The 18,373-nt window shown below is 38.6% G+C and overlaps 1 protein-coding gene across 1 annotated transcript in view; it reads right to left on the bottom strand.

Moving 5' to 3' along the window:
• Positions 1 to 18,373, bottom strand: part of LOC107103713 (leucine-rich repeat and calponin homology domain-containing protein 1-like) — an 84,171-nt gene that overhangs the window by 33,147 nt on the left and 32,651 nt on the right. Inside the window, exons 6-12 of the mRNA XM_015403517.1 lie at positions 16,194 to 16,330; positions 14,995 to 15,125; positions 8,811 to 8,898; positions 7,315 to 7,420; positions 3,697 to 3,812; positions 2,625 to 2,695; positions 353 to 439 (exon numbers count right to left, since the gene is read on the bottom strand). Of these exons, the coding sequence (XP_015259003.1) occupies positions 353 to 439; positions 2,625 to 2,695; positions 3,697 to 3,812; positions 7,315 to 7,420; positions 8,811 to 8,898; positions 14,995 to 15,125; positions 16,194 to 16,330 (736 nt within the window). The remainder of the gene's footprint in view (positions 1 to 352; positions 440 to 2,624; positions 2,696 to 3,696; positions 3,813 to 7,314; positions 7,421 to 8,810; positions 8,899 to 14,994; positions 15,126 to 16,193; positions 16,331 to 18,373) is intronic.

Genomic DNA, 18,373 nt, shown 5'->3' with positions numbered 1-18,373 from the left:
TCCATCAGATGCTCCTCTGGCTGTGATTGGTTGTTTTGTCTCGTCCCGAAATATTCTTTCCAGATTGCAATACAGGCAGTAGGCGGGACCAATTGAAGCGGTTTTTTTCATAGGTTACATATCACATGTACTGCTGTCTGGGCATAGGGACAGTTTTAGCCCATATGACAAAAAAGTGATTTTTAAAAACTTACAGACTTCAGCTTTAACCTCCAGATGCTGTGTTCAAAGATTAATCTTTAAATCACACCTAAAACTAATCTTGAACACTGTTTTTGAATCTGAGTTAGTGTTAAAGTCTTCTGGGTTGGATTAACAGCAAGTTGAGGCTTCATTGCCCCCGTTTTCTCACCTGCTGGGGCTCTGCAGCAGCTCCACAGCTTCTTGTAGCTGGTTAATCATGTGAATTTGGAGCTCTGTGCCCCCCGAGACCTTAGACCTAAAACAAGAAAGTATAAAAGGGACATTTATATAAAAAATGTGTACAATGGATTCAAAAATTGTTGCAATGCATGCATATTTATGTTTTTAGCCAAAGAGGTCTCTGTGAACTGTATAAAATAATCCCTAACACCATTTGTCCAATACTAGAATAATAATAAGTATTTATAATATATATTTGACTTGGAGAATGTATTCTTTGCAGTCAACCAGGAATGGCATTAAAATTAACAAACTTACGTTAAAAGCCTTCAGCTGACCCAAAATGCTGCAGTCCGAGTTCTCATGAAAATTAAAAAGAGATTATATCTCTCCTACCCTCACTTCTCTTCATAGGCTTCCTGTTAAATCAAGAATAATTTCAAATCCTCCTACACACATATAAACCCTTAAATGGCCAAGCTCCATCTTATATCAGAGGTATGATTGTTCCCTATGTCCCTAACAGAGCACTTCACTCTGAATCTGCAGGTGTACTGGTGGTTCCTAGAATCTCTAAAAAAATTAAATGGAAGCAGATCTTTTAGTTATCAGGCTCCTCTCCTGTGGAACCAACTACCAGTTTTAGTCCCTGAGGCAGACACCCTGTCTACGGGTTTAAAGGTAGGCTTAAAACTTTGCTTATTGATAAAGCTTATAGTTAGAGTGGCTCAGGTTATCCAATGCTATCTCTATAGTTATGCTTAGACTGCTGGAGGACGGGGACCCCCTTTTCATTCTACTTCATTCCATCTCTTTTCTCCCATTCTGCAGAATTTATTAGTTCAATCTCTAACATAAGGTTCTATCTGCTTTTTCACATAGCAGCTTCATCCGGTCTGTTCCTGTTTGGCTGTGACGCCATCCTGAAGAGAACTATCAGCTGTGCATGTGTTCTCTTCATCCTCTGACATGGGAGCTGGCTCGGAGCTCGTTTGCCTGACTGTGTTTCGTGGACGGGGCCGCCTGTGGAGCTAGTTGACAGTGTCTCTTGAACCCCAGCTGGCCTTCGAGTCAATGAGTCGATGCAATCAACTGGTTTTTATTAGGTAGAAATCTTTGAACCAATCTGACGGTATGATCGGGCTGAATTGTCTCTTTAAAGTGCCCTGAGATGACATGTGTTGTCACTGAATTAGTTACACCACTCTGTGTTGCTAACTTTCCAGGCTCAAAAAGTTTCAGTCTAGACAACTGGACGTGAAGTATTCCTCTCATCCAAGACGCTTCTTTGGTTCTAACTAGTGGTGGGGAGGTCCTCATCACTAGTTAGAGCATGACCAAGCTTCACCATGACCTGGATGACAGAGAATCTTCAGAGACATGCGAGAGTGCAGCTTTTCTTGTCACATGATTAACCTTAAACTGCATAATGCTGGCTGGCAGAGAAGCTTTGCAAAGTAAAATCCATGATCATTTTTAACAAACACTTCTAAATATAGAGGCAATGCTACACTAGGGTATTTCAGAAAACTGGATCAGTCATATATTCGTTCAACTACCACTAAATAAAATGATTAGCCTGAAGGAAAGAATGAAATGCAATCCTCTGGATGACTTACCAAGGTGATGCATGTAAAAGCACATAGGTTGTGCTAAATAAAACTCTCAATGTTAAATGCTTTGAAAAGACTCAACTTTAACCATCCTCAGTATCAGTAAAATGTTTACAGTTAAGTCAGATGATTAACAAAGCTTAAGCAGCTATTGAAAAGCGACTGCATTTTTCACATAACATATTGTGCAACTTTAAGGTTTTTATCACAGAGTTGTTGAAAACTTAGGCACTTTTCTTTTTTCATACTTGTATTTGTTACTTTAAATCAAATAATCTTCAGACCCAAAATAAAGCCATCTCCAACTAGAGTGTAAGTGTAATACCAGTTTAAGTTGGTTTGTTACATCCGAGCAAAACACAGATTTCAGAAATCTGGGTTTCTGATATCTAAATCTCTTCTCAGTGCACCACTGCTTATTTTAACTTTAATTATTACTGATTTTGAAAGTTATATAAAATATTGAAATCGGCTTAAACAAAAATTTGTTAACTAAATAAGTTTCCTGAAAAAAATATATTTTCACAAGTAGCTGTAAGGTAAAAAGAGTAGCCTAAATGTATGAATGAAAGGCTAAACAATAAATCAAAGGATGAATAAACACTCAGAAGCTCTGTTTAACTGGATAAGCACCAGTGTTAAACTCACGTTTGTTCCATTGGCCAGTGTGGGTCTTCCTCTATCCTCAGTGGTTCTTCAAAGTCTGCAGCGGTTCGACCCTGCAAACAAACAGAAATCAGCAACAGCTGCACCCGTCACATTTCACTAAATCTCCACCAGCCATTGGCCAGAAGTCAGAGACATTAGCTACATCTCGCCCATTTAACAGCTCTGTTATATGAATTCATATTAAAGCAATCAACCTAAAGAGGATTATTTTCTATTAAAAAATTTTTGGGCAACAGCTCAGTGTCCAGTATTAAAAATCATGTCAGGGAGTTTCAGCCAAAAATCCTAACTTAAAACAGACTCAAACAACTCCAGTAGAGATGCATTTTGAAAAAGAGCTAAATTATCAGGAACTTCAAAAGCACTCTGAGAACACAGACCTCCACAGAGCTGCAAATCTTGCAAATCCACTCGAGGGCAAATTGTACTGCTTCCTACCAATTTATTGGCATATCATTAAAAGAAATTCAGCTATCACAGCAAAAATATTTTGAAGCCAAACTTTACTATGTTTGTCCAACTGTGAGTTGGTAAAGAGAAAAGCTGGGGTCTGTTCCCAGTGTTATTTTTTCACAAAACGTTTTTATCTTTTTGATATTGCTAATGGATGGATAGGTATTTTCCCATTGTCTTTTCCAGTTTGATTAATATTTAAGTGGCATTGGAGTCTCTGTCATCATATTTACACCCAAACAATGTACAAACTTTTGGGTTGCTAATTTAAAATTCCTTACTAACCCAAAAATATATACATTTTTGTAAAAAGATTCTTAGAGGTGCTAGAAATGGTTCCACATTGTTTTTTAACGCAGATTCTGTGTTAAATGTTGGTGATATTCTCCTTCTGCAAAAAACAGAATTATTTATATTTTCAGGGTGTTAGATGTGGAGGGAGCTGAATCTAGTGAAGTGAAGCAGTTTAGTCAACATCACAGCTTTCCGCAAGTTCCATCAGATATATAATGGAGCAAGGCCATTTATTGCTTCACACTCTAACAAGCCTGGAGTGAAACACAGAAAGAATAAGCAGCTCCATGGACGGATATCTTGCCTTGATGTAGTTGATGAAGCGAGAACTGAGAGACGAGCCTCTGTAGCTCATTGGGTCGTTCAGGGCTTCTGTAGGGCTTTCTTCTATAAGATGCACTGAGTCAGAGTTTGGATCCACTGCAATAAAGGAAATGGAAACTGTTAAACCTCTGTTTTATACGAAGTTTATAGGATTATCAGAGGTAAATATATGCTCAACTTGCAGAAGGAAAATTATCAGCTTGCTTCCTTTTCTTTTTGTTCATTAGAAACTGGTGACTTTACTGAGTTAGAAATACAAGGAAGGTTTTGACAAATCACAAACACAAATATCTGTACCAAGCATAGGGCTACAGAGTGCTTAGCAAAACTTTTCACCCCTCCCTCAAGAACTTATATTTTGTTCAAGTTTCAATACATTTTTGCTTGAACACTTCTAACTACAGCTATCGAGAATTTTAGTATTAAGGATTCGTATATTTATTTCGTTTTTTTTTTGGTTACATTTTACAAGAATCTTAAAACCATAATTTATAAATGGTAAAGATACAATTTATAAATAATAAAGAGATAGTTTATTAATAATTCATTCTGTTTTAAACTGAATCTAAATAATTTATAAAAGCTAAATATATAATTTATTAAGGTAAAGTGGTAGCCATTCAAAATGTCCCCACTTTCCTTGATGGGCCCTTGGCTGGTCCTTGGCTAGTCCCCTACAATTCCTTTTTAAACATCAATCATTGCACTAAAATATTCATTCTGTCATGATTTGCGGAAAGTTAGATCAAAAGAGAAGTATCATCTCCTTATCAGACCCTGTGATTCAGTGAAATGGTGGAGTAAAAAAAAAAATGCATGCTCAGAATGCCAGTGGCTGGAAGTTGAAAGGGATTTTGCTGGGAGCTGCAGGGAAGTGGGCAGCCATTAAGCATTTTGAATGGCTGCTACTGTATAAGCACACTAATGTTAGGGCTAAACTAAAATCGCAGGGCACTATAAATAAGTCCTATTAGGTTAGGCATGAAGCCCACTAATGTTAAAGTTAAGGATGAACTAAAATGGAAGGGCAAAATTATCTGTTTACAAATATTAATAAACTATCTGTTAATAATTAAAAAACATTGTTGCTTTATCATTTATAAATTGTGGTTATGATGGTAATTGTAAAGGGTTAACTTTTTTTATTAATCTAATGAAAAAAACAAATTTTAGTAATAAACTTTATGAACTTACAAAAACCTTTATTGTATCTTTTAATGAATCAAACATGAAATTAAAATGATCAAATTGTTCAAAACATTGCAACTTAATTGAAAAACCCTACTTGCAAATAAAAAAAAAACTTTTTAAAGCATTTTACTTTGACTAAGCCATCAGTGGCTCAGCTGTGGTGTAGGTCTACAGCACCAAATTCCTGGAGGTGCACATCACATCAAAAGGGCACAGAAGCGCATGTGCTTCTTGCCGAGGACTAGGAGAGCCCACCTGCCCCCACCCATCCTCACCACATTCTACAGAAGCACTATAGAGAGTGTTCTGACCAGCTGTCTCACTGTTTGGTGTGGAGGCTGCAGCGCCTCAGACTGGAAGAAAGTGAGGAGAGTAGTGAGAACAGCAGAGAAAATCATTGGGGCTCCTCTTCCCTCCATAAAAGACATTTCATCCCAGCGCTGCGTGTCCCAAACCCTTTAAATCATAAATGACCCCTCACACCCCCACCATGACAAGAGCAAGATCTTCCTGCTAAACCTGTTAGTTTATTGGAAGACCCCATCTCTGTAGGTGTGTAGTTGTGCCATCTTCTTTCCATAATTATATGACATTTATTTCTACTTTTTTGACAACTGTATATCATCACACCATGTTCCATTAAAATAGTCGACTATTTTGGTCTATCACAAGGAAATCATAATAAAATGCACCAAATGCTGTGGCTGTTACATAACTAAATGTGTAATAGTTTTGGGGGTAGGTGAACTTTATAAAGGCACCACAAAAAAAAGGGAATGCAAAACAAAACATGAATAAACGTAAACTGCATGAAACCAGCTTATTAGTTCAGCAAACTGCTGAAGTAATTCAGTATAAACACTAGAAATAGAAACGGAGAACCCACTTCTTACTCACATCAGCTCAGGAAATGTGCCACTCCATCAGCCTAACCCCATTAAAGCTGATTGGAGTCTATTTAAACAAAGTGTCCCGGGAGCTGCTGCTGTTCCCTGTTAGGCTCCCAACCTAGATCTTGATACCAAGCTCAAAGTCTTACAGGACCTGCCCCCCCCAATGAAACCAACATACATCTATTCTATCAGTTGACAGGCTTTCAGGATAGGCCCTGGTGAGGGACAGATGACATAAGAATCAAACATCTCATTTACACAGACTTAACATCTCTGAAATCCGAGTGAAACCCTGAAGACACCAAAACAATTACATGCTAAATACTTGCCTGTCATCAAACCATGCCACCAACAAGATTTGATGGGAAATGGCACAGCTCTCTTTGACCAGGATCACTCATTTATAATCTCCCCGCTGAAGATGCCCGGGAGGCTTTGCTGCTTCAGCACCAGTTCAGCTGGTTGTTCTTACTGGAAGCATGAATATGTATTTTCTAGATGAAAATTCTTAAGAATGTTCCACCATCATCTCAGACAACAGAAACTAATCACCTTTTTATTTTTTTAAATTACATGCACAATTGTGTTGCTGATTTGGATTTGTACTTCGACCAGCTGCATTGCTTCCAAATAAAACAGAAAAGAACTTTATTGATCTCACAACGGAGAAATTCACTTGTGACATTGGCTTTTATAAACAAACAGAAGGGGCACAAAGGAGGAAAAGGTGCATGAAGTATATAATGTGCATCCAGATACATACAGTGAATGGTAAAAAAATAAAGGAGGAGAGCTTTAAGGTGACTTAAATATACAGCATCTTATGTACAGTTAAGTGGTGGCAGGTAAAGTGCAGTTTCTGGTTTGTTAAATCTCCTAATCTTCAATTTTCCAGCAGGTTCTGAAGGCCTGAGATAAAACCTGGCATTTGGATGTTCATAACTTCCTCCATCTTGACAAGAAAATTAGTTCCAGTCCCAGATATGAAAGCTGCCAGCAACTCTAATCCTAGGTATGGTATCCATTTTGTATGGTCCAGTATGATTTTGGTTTGGTTTGCCATAAGCAGTTTATTTTTACAAACAGAATTGGGAAACTTCACCAGAGCTGGATATTTTTTTTCCATGGAAACAAAAGCCCCTCTGTGGAAGGAAAGGCCTTACATCTATAATATAAATATTATGGGACAGCTCTGAACTCCTTAGTCCAGTCTATGAAGAAAACTCCTTCACTAGTAGTGTCAGCCTCCCCTCTCAGTGTCAGTCTCTTCTTGTTACAAAGTTTGGAGAAATTACATGTTTTTATCATGACACTTGTACTGAGAGAGCAGAACTTTATTCAAGGTACATTAGATGTCCTTTCATTAATGGTAGATGTGACCAGAGGAAAACTGAATGCAGTATTTAAAGGTGTGTGTGCTCTCATGCAACCATTATGTTTTTTTGGGTCTGTGTCTTCTTGTGCGCTTTAACTGTTTCAGAACTACCCTCTACCATAGTTGCTGTCCTTCTTACCTGTTAGGGAGCTTATGTGTTCAATAGAGTCATCTTTGCCAATTCCCTCTTCCTCTGTAATGTTACTCATTGGCACGTTGAGACTCAGACTATCTTCATCTGAAGGCTGCAGGAAATGAAGCCAGCAATAATGTTAAGGTCATGTATTAAAATGGAAATGAAATAGTCAACCAAACTAACTTAATTCACAAGATTATGTCTTACTATTATCAATGATTATATTACAAAAGGGAAAAATATAAACATCAAAGAAAAAACAAAGCTTGGTTTTATAATTTTTTTGGTAATATGCTACAGCTTAAAACTGAATACTTTGGATATACCAAGATGTATAGATTACACCCATAAAATACTTAAAACATTTGGTTAGATGGTAGATGAAGCTAAAACAACACTTTAGCATCTAAATCACTTTGTTTATACTTTTAATCCCATTCACAGTGTGACTTGAGCATTAGTAAGGAGAACAGAGGCAGTTTGGGAGCCGGTACGTGTTTTGGGGCGAAACGGGTGACAATGCGACCTAGTGTGGCTACTGTTCACGGATCCCCATGGTTATGGATTCTATCTGCTGTCAGGAGGCTGAATTGGACCGTACTGTTCAGCCAATTATGCTTTACCAATGTTCGGATATTTAGATTGCTGTGCTGAGAGCTGGAAGTTTTGGACATGTTCCTGAATAATCCCCAAGCAGATACATAGAGCAGCCTGACATTTCAGAAATAAAGTCCACAGGATGGTGAAGGAGAACATGGACCTTAGGGTAGCATGGATAGGGAGAATCCTGGCTCCAAAACTGCCTCTTCTCTCCTTCCTACAGCTTTACTCACGGTGAACAGGCTTAAAAGCATAAGCAATGTGATTTAGAAGCTGGAGGGTCCTTTCATCTTCATCCTTCATTAAACCAAATGCTTTAAGCGCTTTTTTGTCACCGTTCGAGGTACTGCAACATGGCGGAGCCTTTAGCAAAATCTTATAAATCAAAAATTAGTTTTTCATTTACATTGTTCACATTTGTAATATAATCACAACATGACAATGGTAAGACACAATCTTGTGAATTAAGTTAATCTGTTTGACCATGTTATTTCCCCTTAAAAACATCCAAAAACCTTTTAAATATTCAGCGTTAATGTTACAAAAAAAATCTGTTTTTCACATGGACCAATAGACCTTAGCATCTCCTTACATTACCATATTACTTAATAACATTTTACTTAATACATTCTGAAGCTATTGAAGCAGTTTCTGAATCTAAGGTAACACACTGGAATGCAAAGTGATCACTTAATGTAAATCTGAGACTTAACTTTCAGAAACCTTGCATTAGTGAGCAGGAAGAGAAGTGGAATCTTCAAGCTAAATTATAACCCAATAGGAAATAAGCATACTGTAGCATGACGTGTAAGTATAAACTGATAAAAGCAGACATATGTAAGCATAGAATCACAGTGACAGCTTGCGTAGACAGAGTTACACATAAAAACATGGAGTACCTCGGTCGCAGACAGCCTCTTATCTCCGTTATCGCTGCCGACTCCAGAGTCGCTGTCCTGCTTCCTCTGCTGCTCCATGTCCTCCACACTGCAGACAAATTACACAGGTTACACACCTGACACACACACCCACAGGGGTTTGTGTGTCTGAATGAGTACAACACACTGAACAGAGAGACCTTTCCTTCTTTGTGTTAGTCCCAAACTTTCCTTTAGGATTTCTCTTTTCTTCACACGGCTTTATTAAAATGATAAAAAGCTGACCTTTCCCCATTCTATTTGATTTTTTTTATTTTAGTTTTATTTCATTGAGCTCTCAAGATTAAATCATTTCAATATTGGCTATATGACATAACATAATATTTTAGTATTTTTACTTATTGTATTTGTTTTTCATTCTTTTGTTCTAAAAGTTTCTTGAAATGCTTGCTTGCAGGTTTTGCTTGCAGGTTATCTCAGACTCTTATTTAATTTACTGTTTGGTAAATTATAACAAGTTATTTTATATCAAAAACTTTCTTTTTCCCTCTTATTTGTTTTCAAGAGGCATACACATGGTTGGGTATTAACACATAATTAAGCATGCTTTGTAAATTGATTTTATAAGACAGGTTGGATCACATTAGAAATTTCTTCCTTCTACACCTTTTCAATCAAAACCTTTGTAGCTGTACATATCAAAATGTGACATGTACATTTTAAACTGCTATTTAATGGAAAGACTCAAAACCTTAATGGAAAAATCTTTAAACCAGGCGCAGTTTAGTGTCCATAGTGGCTCATCTGTTTTCTCTACAGTATTCTGAGAAGGTGGTCATTTAATTTTTTGACCATGTAAGGTAAATTCCTACATTTAAAGGGGAATGCTGTTTTTTTTTACATTGGGCCCTTGATTTTATGTTATTACATCATGTTCTAATCACCCATATGAGTTTTGTGTCATTTGGAGCCTTTCTGAAGATATTCCGTTAGGTTATATCCAAGTAACGTCTTCCTATGGGCACAAACTAAACTGTTCATAATTTATCATTTATGGTACACCAGCATTCATAACATGTAGGCGAATCACTGTCCCCCAGACATCCACGCTTATATTTTTTATATTTATATTTTTTTAAAACAAAGCGGAGTGTGTATGACATCATCCGCGCGCTGGACACGCTGGAGTTGTGACAGGCAGCCCGGGCCACAGGCAGCTACGCTCTATCCCTTATATTATTCTGCTAGCTAATTTGAATCGTGCAATTCCATTTCAAGAGCGAGATCATCTGTGGTAGTAGCACTAGACATCTTCCAGGCATGTGAGTAAAACTAGCAGCAGTTCAGCGGACAGGAAAAATGAATGGTAGCCGGCGGACGCGGAGGACGTCATACACACTCAGCTTTGTTTTTAAAAGATATAACTATAAAAAATATAACCGCGGATGTCTGGGGGATAGTGATTCGTCTACATGTTATGAATGTTGGCGTACCATAAATGATAAATTATGAACAGTTTAGTTTCGGCCTTCAACTTGTTTGCCCATAGGAAGATGTTACTTGGATATAACCTAACGGAATATCTTCAGAACAGCTCAAAATGACACAAAACTCATATGGGTGATTAGAACATGATGTAATAACGTAAAATCAAGGGCCCAATGTAAAAAAAAACTGGTGTCCCCCTTTAACCTGAAGTGGTAGAGCATTCCTCAATGCTTTTTGGCCGAGGATTGTGGTCTTCTTAAGTCTGATCCAGCAACAAAAGACAGTAACTCAAGAATGAATTCCAATATAATTACTTACTCTATATATCATACCATTAAAAATCATCTCTCACTGCTACAAAGTAGGGGTGGAACGGTTCACAAAATCCACGGTTCGGTTCGGTTCACGGTTTCGTGGTCACGGTTTTCGGTTCGGTATCTGTTGATTGTTACACCGAAATCTCATAAAAATGTATGAAATTAATGAAAAAATCCAAAAAAAAATAATGAATTGTAATTATTTTTAATGATCCGGGGAAACCCTGGATAATTTCCGCATGTTTTGTTGCTTTGAATTTAATCATCTTGCGTATTCCCTCTACGATCTCCAAGGAACTCAGAGCGGAGCGGACGTGAGCCACAGTGGAGGCTGTAGGCTTTGCTTTGTGCAGGCGGTCTGGTGCGCAGCGGGGCGGAGAGCTGACGGAGTATTTGGGATTTCGGGGTTAGCATGACATGTTGGTCATTTTGCTGTTAGCATAAACAAAACGTGTTGCACAATGTTGCACTTTTATCCACAACTTTCTTTCCGCCGTCATCGTAGGTTACTCTAAATGCAAAGTGGTCCCATACAGCAGACCTATAAAGTGCTGCTGGCACGTTTTCTAACTCTTGAAAAAAAACTGTTTTTTTTTCTGCTACACCCAGCTACGCTGCTTTGCTTCTTCTTGTTTACTACTGGTGGTTGGCTTTGGTCGCAGTACCGCCACCTCTGCTCTGGAGTGTACACGCTTCGCTGATGAGAAAAAGGAGCAGCGCATGAACCGAACGAAACACACGTGAACCGAACCGAGACAGTCGAACCGAACAGTTTGGACCGTTTTCAAAAACCGTTCCATCCCTACTACAAAGCCCCTCCCCCCAAGACAGTTCCAAGGCAATCTCACAGAAAATGCAGTCCTGCGGCCACGGTGTTTAAGGAGAAAAGCAACTGCATCATACCTGGTTCTTTCTCTTTGGGGACTGATCTCTTGTCCGTTCATATCAGAGAGGAACTAGCATGGAAGGCCCCATGTTAGAAGCAAAAACTGCAAACTGATCAACGGCTAAAGGCCAATTTATGCTTCTGATGTATAGCCTCTGGATCTGTCGTTGCGCAACTCTAAAAAAAACCTGACTGGACGTCGGAAGTTCGCAAACCCACACAGACTTTGAGCGTAAGTACGCAGACAAAAAGCAGCTGTGATTGGTCCTTGGTATGCCTTTCCGGCTGTCTGTGTGGTTGTCCTTCTCGATTTGGTGCCGGGGCGCGCCATTTTTAAAAACAAAGGAACAACTACAATGGACAACTATGACGAAAGGTTAATCTGTCTTTTTGCCAACTCCATTAACGGCACCTGTTCCTCTTCGATGTCTAGCAACTCTAGATCCATCTCCTTGACCGTGAAATCTTGCAGACGCGCCATTGTTGTTTTGGAAGATAAACACTCCCGCCGGCACCGCAGAAATTCTCGCGGGTTCACGAATAGGCTCCCCCTTTAGCTTTGGCAGGAAACTGCTGTACGTCACTAGAAATTCCAGACTGACGGTGCAAAAGCATACCAGCAAAACTGGTTTGCGAACAGACCAAAGCGAGATGTGATGTGTGCGGTTGCAGAAGTATAATCTTCTCTCAAGTTGACCAGGTGGCTGACATCAGAATCAAATTGCTGCAAAAAAAAAGTGTTTGCTCTCATTGAGTTACAGGACTTTCAGGTGCAAGAGGCTGGTGGTTTGGAGCCTCTGAAAACAAAGAACTTTGCAGATGTGTGGGAACTAGCTGGAACAAAAAAACTCCTCTGCTGTTGTATGCTATGCTAAGCTGGTGGACACTGCAACTCAGCCTTTGCTAAAAGGGAAATCAACAAAGGCAGAGGTCTGGCACATTTAGAGATACATTTTACAGTAAAACACTTTGTTTCTTTGATAAATTTTGATAATTTCATGTGTTTACTGTTGACTAAAACAAGTTATAAAAATGGACCGCATAGAATGTTATGCTGACATGTTTGAGCTGTTGTTCATAAAGCTAAAACAAGCTTTATTTTACTAAGGGTTTAAATACCAAAATAACTTTAACATTCATGTGTTTTCTCATACGCTCATTGAATTTTGATAACCAAATTATAACCAAAGATAATTTAATGGGAGTCCTCATGCTTGCTAGCTACTAGCTCAAAGAAAGAAAGTTCAGAATTCAGACAGATCTCCCAAGAGCTGTGAGTGAGTAAGATGGCATTAGACTGGTAGTAAACAAAACAGTATAAAACCGTCTAATTTAGCTGTAATTCAGGTAAAACAAATCAATGAATATAAACCAGGGATATAAACCCTATCAATTCCACTTTCTTACATTTTTCTACTCAAACTGGATGAGGAAACTTTGGAGAACCTATACATATAGAAACAACAACAACACATCTACCCTCCACCTGGTTTTAAATACACAGTAATCCAACAGGCAACAACAGTACACAAAGCAGGAGGGGTGCTGGCATGGGGTCTTTCACTACTCTGTTGTCTCTGCTCCACCTTGGGATGGGGCTGGGCCTTCGGGGTTGGTTACAGCTTGGCTGGGGTTTCTAGCTCTCCTTAGGCTCTCCAGCCTTTGATTCCATATGGCCTTAATGTCTTTTCCGTCTGCTTGGATGGGGAATGACGGTTCCTGGCATTGGCTGGGGTCTGGGACATTGGAGGGTTTGGCCCCATCCTTGCTGGAGAGCCGACTGGCTGGTGTGGTTGTAAGGCAGGTGGTGTGGGTCTGCCTGCTCTGATCCTGCGAGCGGCCTGTGCCTACAGTCTGGTGGGGGGACACTGCAGGCATGTCGAGTGCCTTGGCTTGGGTGGCTGTTGTGCCGTACTTGGCCTGAGGGGTTGGACCGCCTGGGTTGTGATTGCCTCGCAGCTATGGATATGGGAAGACCATACAGATGTGGGGGCCTGGAATGGCTGTGACTGGCTTGGGGTGGGGTGTGCTCTTCGGTGGGTTGGCCTCAGTCCCCTGCGCTCTCTTCTGGGTCCACCTTGGGTGTGACCATCTGCTGCAGCCCCATGGGACGTAGGCACAATGGCCTCTGGGGTCGAGCCTCTTTGGGGTTTGGCCCCTCATGTGTCTGGGGCTGAGATTGCTTCTGCCTCTATATGCCCAAGGACTGCTAAAGGTCCTTCACCATATGTGGTGAGTCTGGGGCCGCCCACACCTGCTATTAAACATATTTATTTTCTGAAGAAGATTTGCAAATCATTTATACAAAAACATGCCCATGCTTACATACCACAGGAGTTTGGTTCAAGGTACTCACAGATACAAACTAATGCTCAAAGCTAAGCTGCAGCAACAGACATAAACCACCCTGAATAATATTGTGTAATCACCATTGGTTTTGCTTTCTAAACACATAGATATCCAAGGGATGTTGGTTGGTGTTTTCAAGGTAATATGGAGAAAAACTGAAATAGTTCCTGGTGATGTTCTATGTACTCAATTCATGAGAGGCCTAGGTCAGCTGCACTACCCCTATAGACTACTTTGAATTTGTCTATAGAAGCTAGAGCTCTAAAAAAAAAAAAAAAAAAGAACATTTGGTCATAAATATCTGATTGGTTTATCTCTATGTTAGATTGGTTCTTTTACATAAAAGAGATAATTATCACATATCTAATTAACATAGTGAAACAGAAGCTACATGTTAAAGTTATCGATACAGACCCCGGTGGGCACTTTTTATGAAATAATAATTGAGTTTCTCTTCATTTAAAAAAAAGAGCATTGAAATACTTATATACTTATATACTTAATATAATTAAATTAGAAGTAATGCGTCAACCGTTTTCCTGCTAAAAGGACATTTGAAGTTGGTGTTTCAGGAGTGAATCAGATAAGGACATTTAAGAAATCATGCATAAAATCTCAACTAATTTCATGTTGAAGAAAGTCAATGTTACCCCTGCTGTTGAACTACTTTAAAATGGTACTGCTACTGTCAGGTGGGCATGTTTAAAGTTTTTTCCTTAAATATAGCCAGGGCTGCAACTAACAATTACTTTGAAAATCAATTCATCTATCGATTAATAATCGTATAGCAAATGGTTCCATAAACAAGACTTTTAACGAAATTAAACCAGGTGAAACTCAAATGTTTCCACTTGAGGAGTTCTGGATAGAGCATATTGACAGATAAAAATAGTCTGTACTCCAGTTAACGATTATCTGATTACTAAATTGGTCTACGTTTATTTCAATAATAGATTAATCATGATTAGTGTGATTATTGTTTCAGCCCTGAATATAACTTATCATAAATAATTAGGACATATAATTGTGTCTGGGTTCTCAGGACCGTTACTTTGTCAGCTGTAGAAATTAGGCCTTGAAGAAAGAGCGCAGACCCACAAAGAAGGAAAAGGAAAAGAAAACTTCCAACTGGGTTACATAGAAAAATTAATCCCATTGCATTTACCTGCCGGTGTAGGGACGGGGGAAACTGAGTCGCTCCATAACTGGGAGGTACAGAGAGTCAGGCATCTTCTCGCTGCGACAAGCCTCGAGGCTCAAATACTTGAATATGTGGACTTTCCCCTTGATACAGATCTGAAGATGGAAATAAGAGCGAGAGACTTATCAAACTGGTCAGAAGTGGGTAATAATTTATCGACTTGTAATCAGAACGTTTGGCAGTCCCCCTCCCATCAGGTCCTGAACAATAGAATCGTTGTTCCACTTTCTCTAAAATTCACCAAAAATAGTTTAAAATGTTTGTTATATTCATTACTTCATATTGACTGTCTGGTCAATATTTGTTTATGTCCAATTTTGATGTGAATTTGTTTAGAATGCTGGGTTTCTATTTTACATTTATCATTTATATTTTCACGCATTTAATTGACAGCTACTTATGAGATTTTTTAAAATACTTGACTGTTTTATTTGCAATTTGATTTTATTCATGTTATTTCCTTATTTATATCTTTTCACACAATTCTTGTTGTTGGAGACAAAGGACACAATTTGGCTGATTTAAGTCTTCTAACTTTTATCGATATTATGCTCTTCCCAATGGTATATTTAGACTAAAATGGGGTAAATCTAAAAAAAAAAAAAAAAAAAAAAGACTGTATTATATGCAACCCATGCCACGGAAATAAGCACTTTCATGTGACCAGATTGGTTTTTTTTTATGCGGTAAAAAACACAGTTTGGCCACTTTTGGAACATCAATGTCAAAATCACAGTTCAAAACCATACCAAAACATACCATATTCATGAAGCACTTTCAACACCCAACAGGACCAAAGTGCTATACACAATAATAAAATAAAAATAATCAAGCATAAAACATAAAGACGTGTATAAAAATAGTAATAACATAAAAGAAACACAGTAAGACAAAGTCAATATATCAGATTATGTTAAAAGACATGGAAAAGAAATGGGTCTTAAGAAGAGATATAAAATCAGAAAGTGATGAGGCCTGTCTAATGGCCAAGGGAACGTCCTTCCAAAACTTAGGGGCTGTGACAGAAAAATGGAGGTATATGCAATTTAGTATTTTCTAGAGTGAATCTGCCAATGATCTGATAATACAATTCTATTATCCTGTTCGCCTAGAATTAAGGAAAAAGCTAAATTGGGTCCTCTTATACTGATCTGAGTATGTACCTGTGCAGGTGGACTCTGCAGCGGGTTGTTTTCCAACTGCAGTGACTGGAGTTGCCTCATTTTTCTGTAACACACAGGGATGGTGGACACCTTGTTGCATGAAAAGTCAAACTTTACCAGCGGAAGATCAGCCAGGTCTACAAGATGACACAAACACAAAAAATATGTTAAAATCAGGCAACACTTTGAGCTACCACGTCTTTATATTTTGTTTCAATAAGAATCATGATCATTTCTATCAGGATTCATTTTTGTCACAAAAAAAAGCAACTAAAAAACGAGTGAATAATGGCAAGGAAAAAAAAATCACTTTTGTTCATCAAAATAAATTAGATCACTATAGCAGACTGGAATAGCTACTGTATGCTGCTGTGTAAAGTGTTAATACCATTTGGACCCAGACATACAGGCAAATGTATAATATTTGACATGTGTATGAGTATACACTAAGGGTTAGGTTATAAAAAAAACGAAAAAACAAGTTTTAAACAACTAAATGAGGTCCTGTTAAAGCAATTGTTTAAAATGTAAACACCTACAGTACTAGTTGTAAATTTTGTAACTCTTTCAGCACAACCCTTATGCTGAAAGAAAGCCACAGGAACTGTATTCACTTTAGGTCTGAGCAATGTGGGGAGACAGGAGCAGATGAAAGAAGGGTCAGAACAAAATGTAAGTAAAAATTTTGGCAAACATGCAAAGCACTATATGTGGCAGAATATTAGCACTGCACAACAGACCGAACACACCATCCCCTCTTCGAACTACAACAGTGGCACTAGCTTAGTAGGGGAACCCTTTTTTCAAGTGAAGCTGTTCTGTTTATGTTTTAATGTACAGTGGGTCAGAAGGTATTCAGACCCATTTAACCCTGTAAAACCCAAATATAGAAAAACACAAAAAAACTTTTTTTCAGCCACTCAGATGTTGTTGTAGGAGGCCTTTGAGGCTGAAAATGAAGTGTTTTAAAAAATGTTATGTTTTAGCAAGTTTTTACAGAAATTTTGTAATATTGCGACATTGGGCCAAATGGGGAGCAGAATTTCCTGTATTTGTACTCATTGTCTGAACAACAATACATAACTATGGATTAATTTGCAGGGTTTGGCTTTTATCCCTGAACAGTATAGCATGAAAAATAATCTCAGTCATGTTTTTATGAACATATTTGAACATATTTGAAAAGAGAATAATCAATATTGTTCACTCTTTGTTTCATTGCAGCCATCTGGTAAAATAGAAAAAGTTCACTTTATTTCCCATGAATGTACACTCAGCACAATATCTCAACAGAAAAAAAAAGACAAATGTCGAAATTTTTGCAAATTCATCAACAAAGAAAAACTGAAATGTCAAATGGTCATAAGTATTCAGAACCTTTGCTGTGCTGTCCATTTTATTCTCATCCTCCTTGAGATGGTTCTGCTCCATCATTGGAGTCTAGCTGTGTTTAATTAAACTGATGGACTTGATTAGGAACGGCACACACCTGTCTGTGTTAGACCTTACAGCTCACAGTGCATGTCAGAGCAAACGAGAATCATGAGGTCCAAGGAAGTGCCCGAGGAGCTCAGACACAGGATTGTGGCAAGGCACAGATCTGGCCAAGGTTACAAAATAATTTCTGCAGCACTCAAGCTTACCAAAAGCACAGTGTCCTCATTAATCCTTAAATAGAAGAACTTTGGGACGACGCAAACTCTTCCCAGACCTGGCCGTCCAGCCAAACTGAGCAATCATGGGAGAAGAGCCTTGTTGAGAGAGGTAAAGAAGAACCCAAAGATCACTGTGACTGAGCTCCAGAGATGCAAAAGAGAGATGGGAGAAGGTTCCACAAAGATAACTATCACTGCAGCCCTCCATCATTTTGAGCTTTATGGCAGAGTGGCCCGATGGTAGTATCTCTTCAGTGCAAGATATGAGAAAGCCTGTATAGAGTTTGTAAACACATTAAGGACTTTCAGACAATAAGAAAGTAGATTCTCTGGTCTGATGAGACCAAGACTGAACTTTTTGGCATTAATTCTATGCGGTATGTGTGGAAAAACCAGGCACTGTTCATCACCTTCCCAATACAATCTCAACAGTGAAACATGGTGGTGGCAGCATCATGCTATGGGGGTGTTTTTCAGCTACAGGGACAGGACAACTGGTTGCAAGAGAAGGATAGATGAATGCGG

The sequence above is a fragment of the Cyprinodon variegatus genome, unplaced genomic scaffold (genome assembly GCF_000732505.1).
Source record: "Cyprinodon variegatus isolate N-32 unplaced genomic scaffold, C_variegatus-1.0 Scaffold1512, whole genome shotgun sequence".
NCBI classification, from domain to species: Eukaryota; Metazoa; Chordata; class Actinopteri; order Cyprinodontiformes; family Cyprinodontidae; genus Cyprinodon; species Cyprinodon variegatus.
Note: the sequence above shows the minus strand (reverse complement) of the source record. Positions and strands in the feature narration are given on the sequence as shown.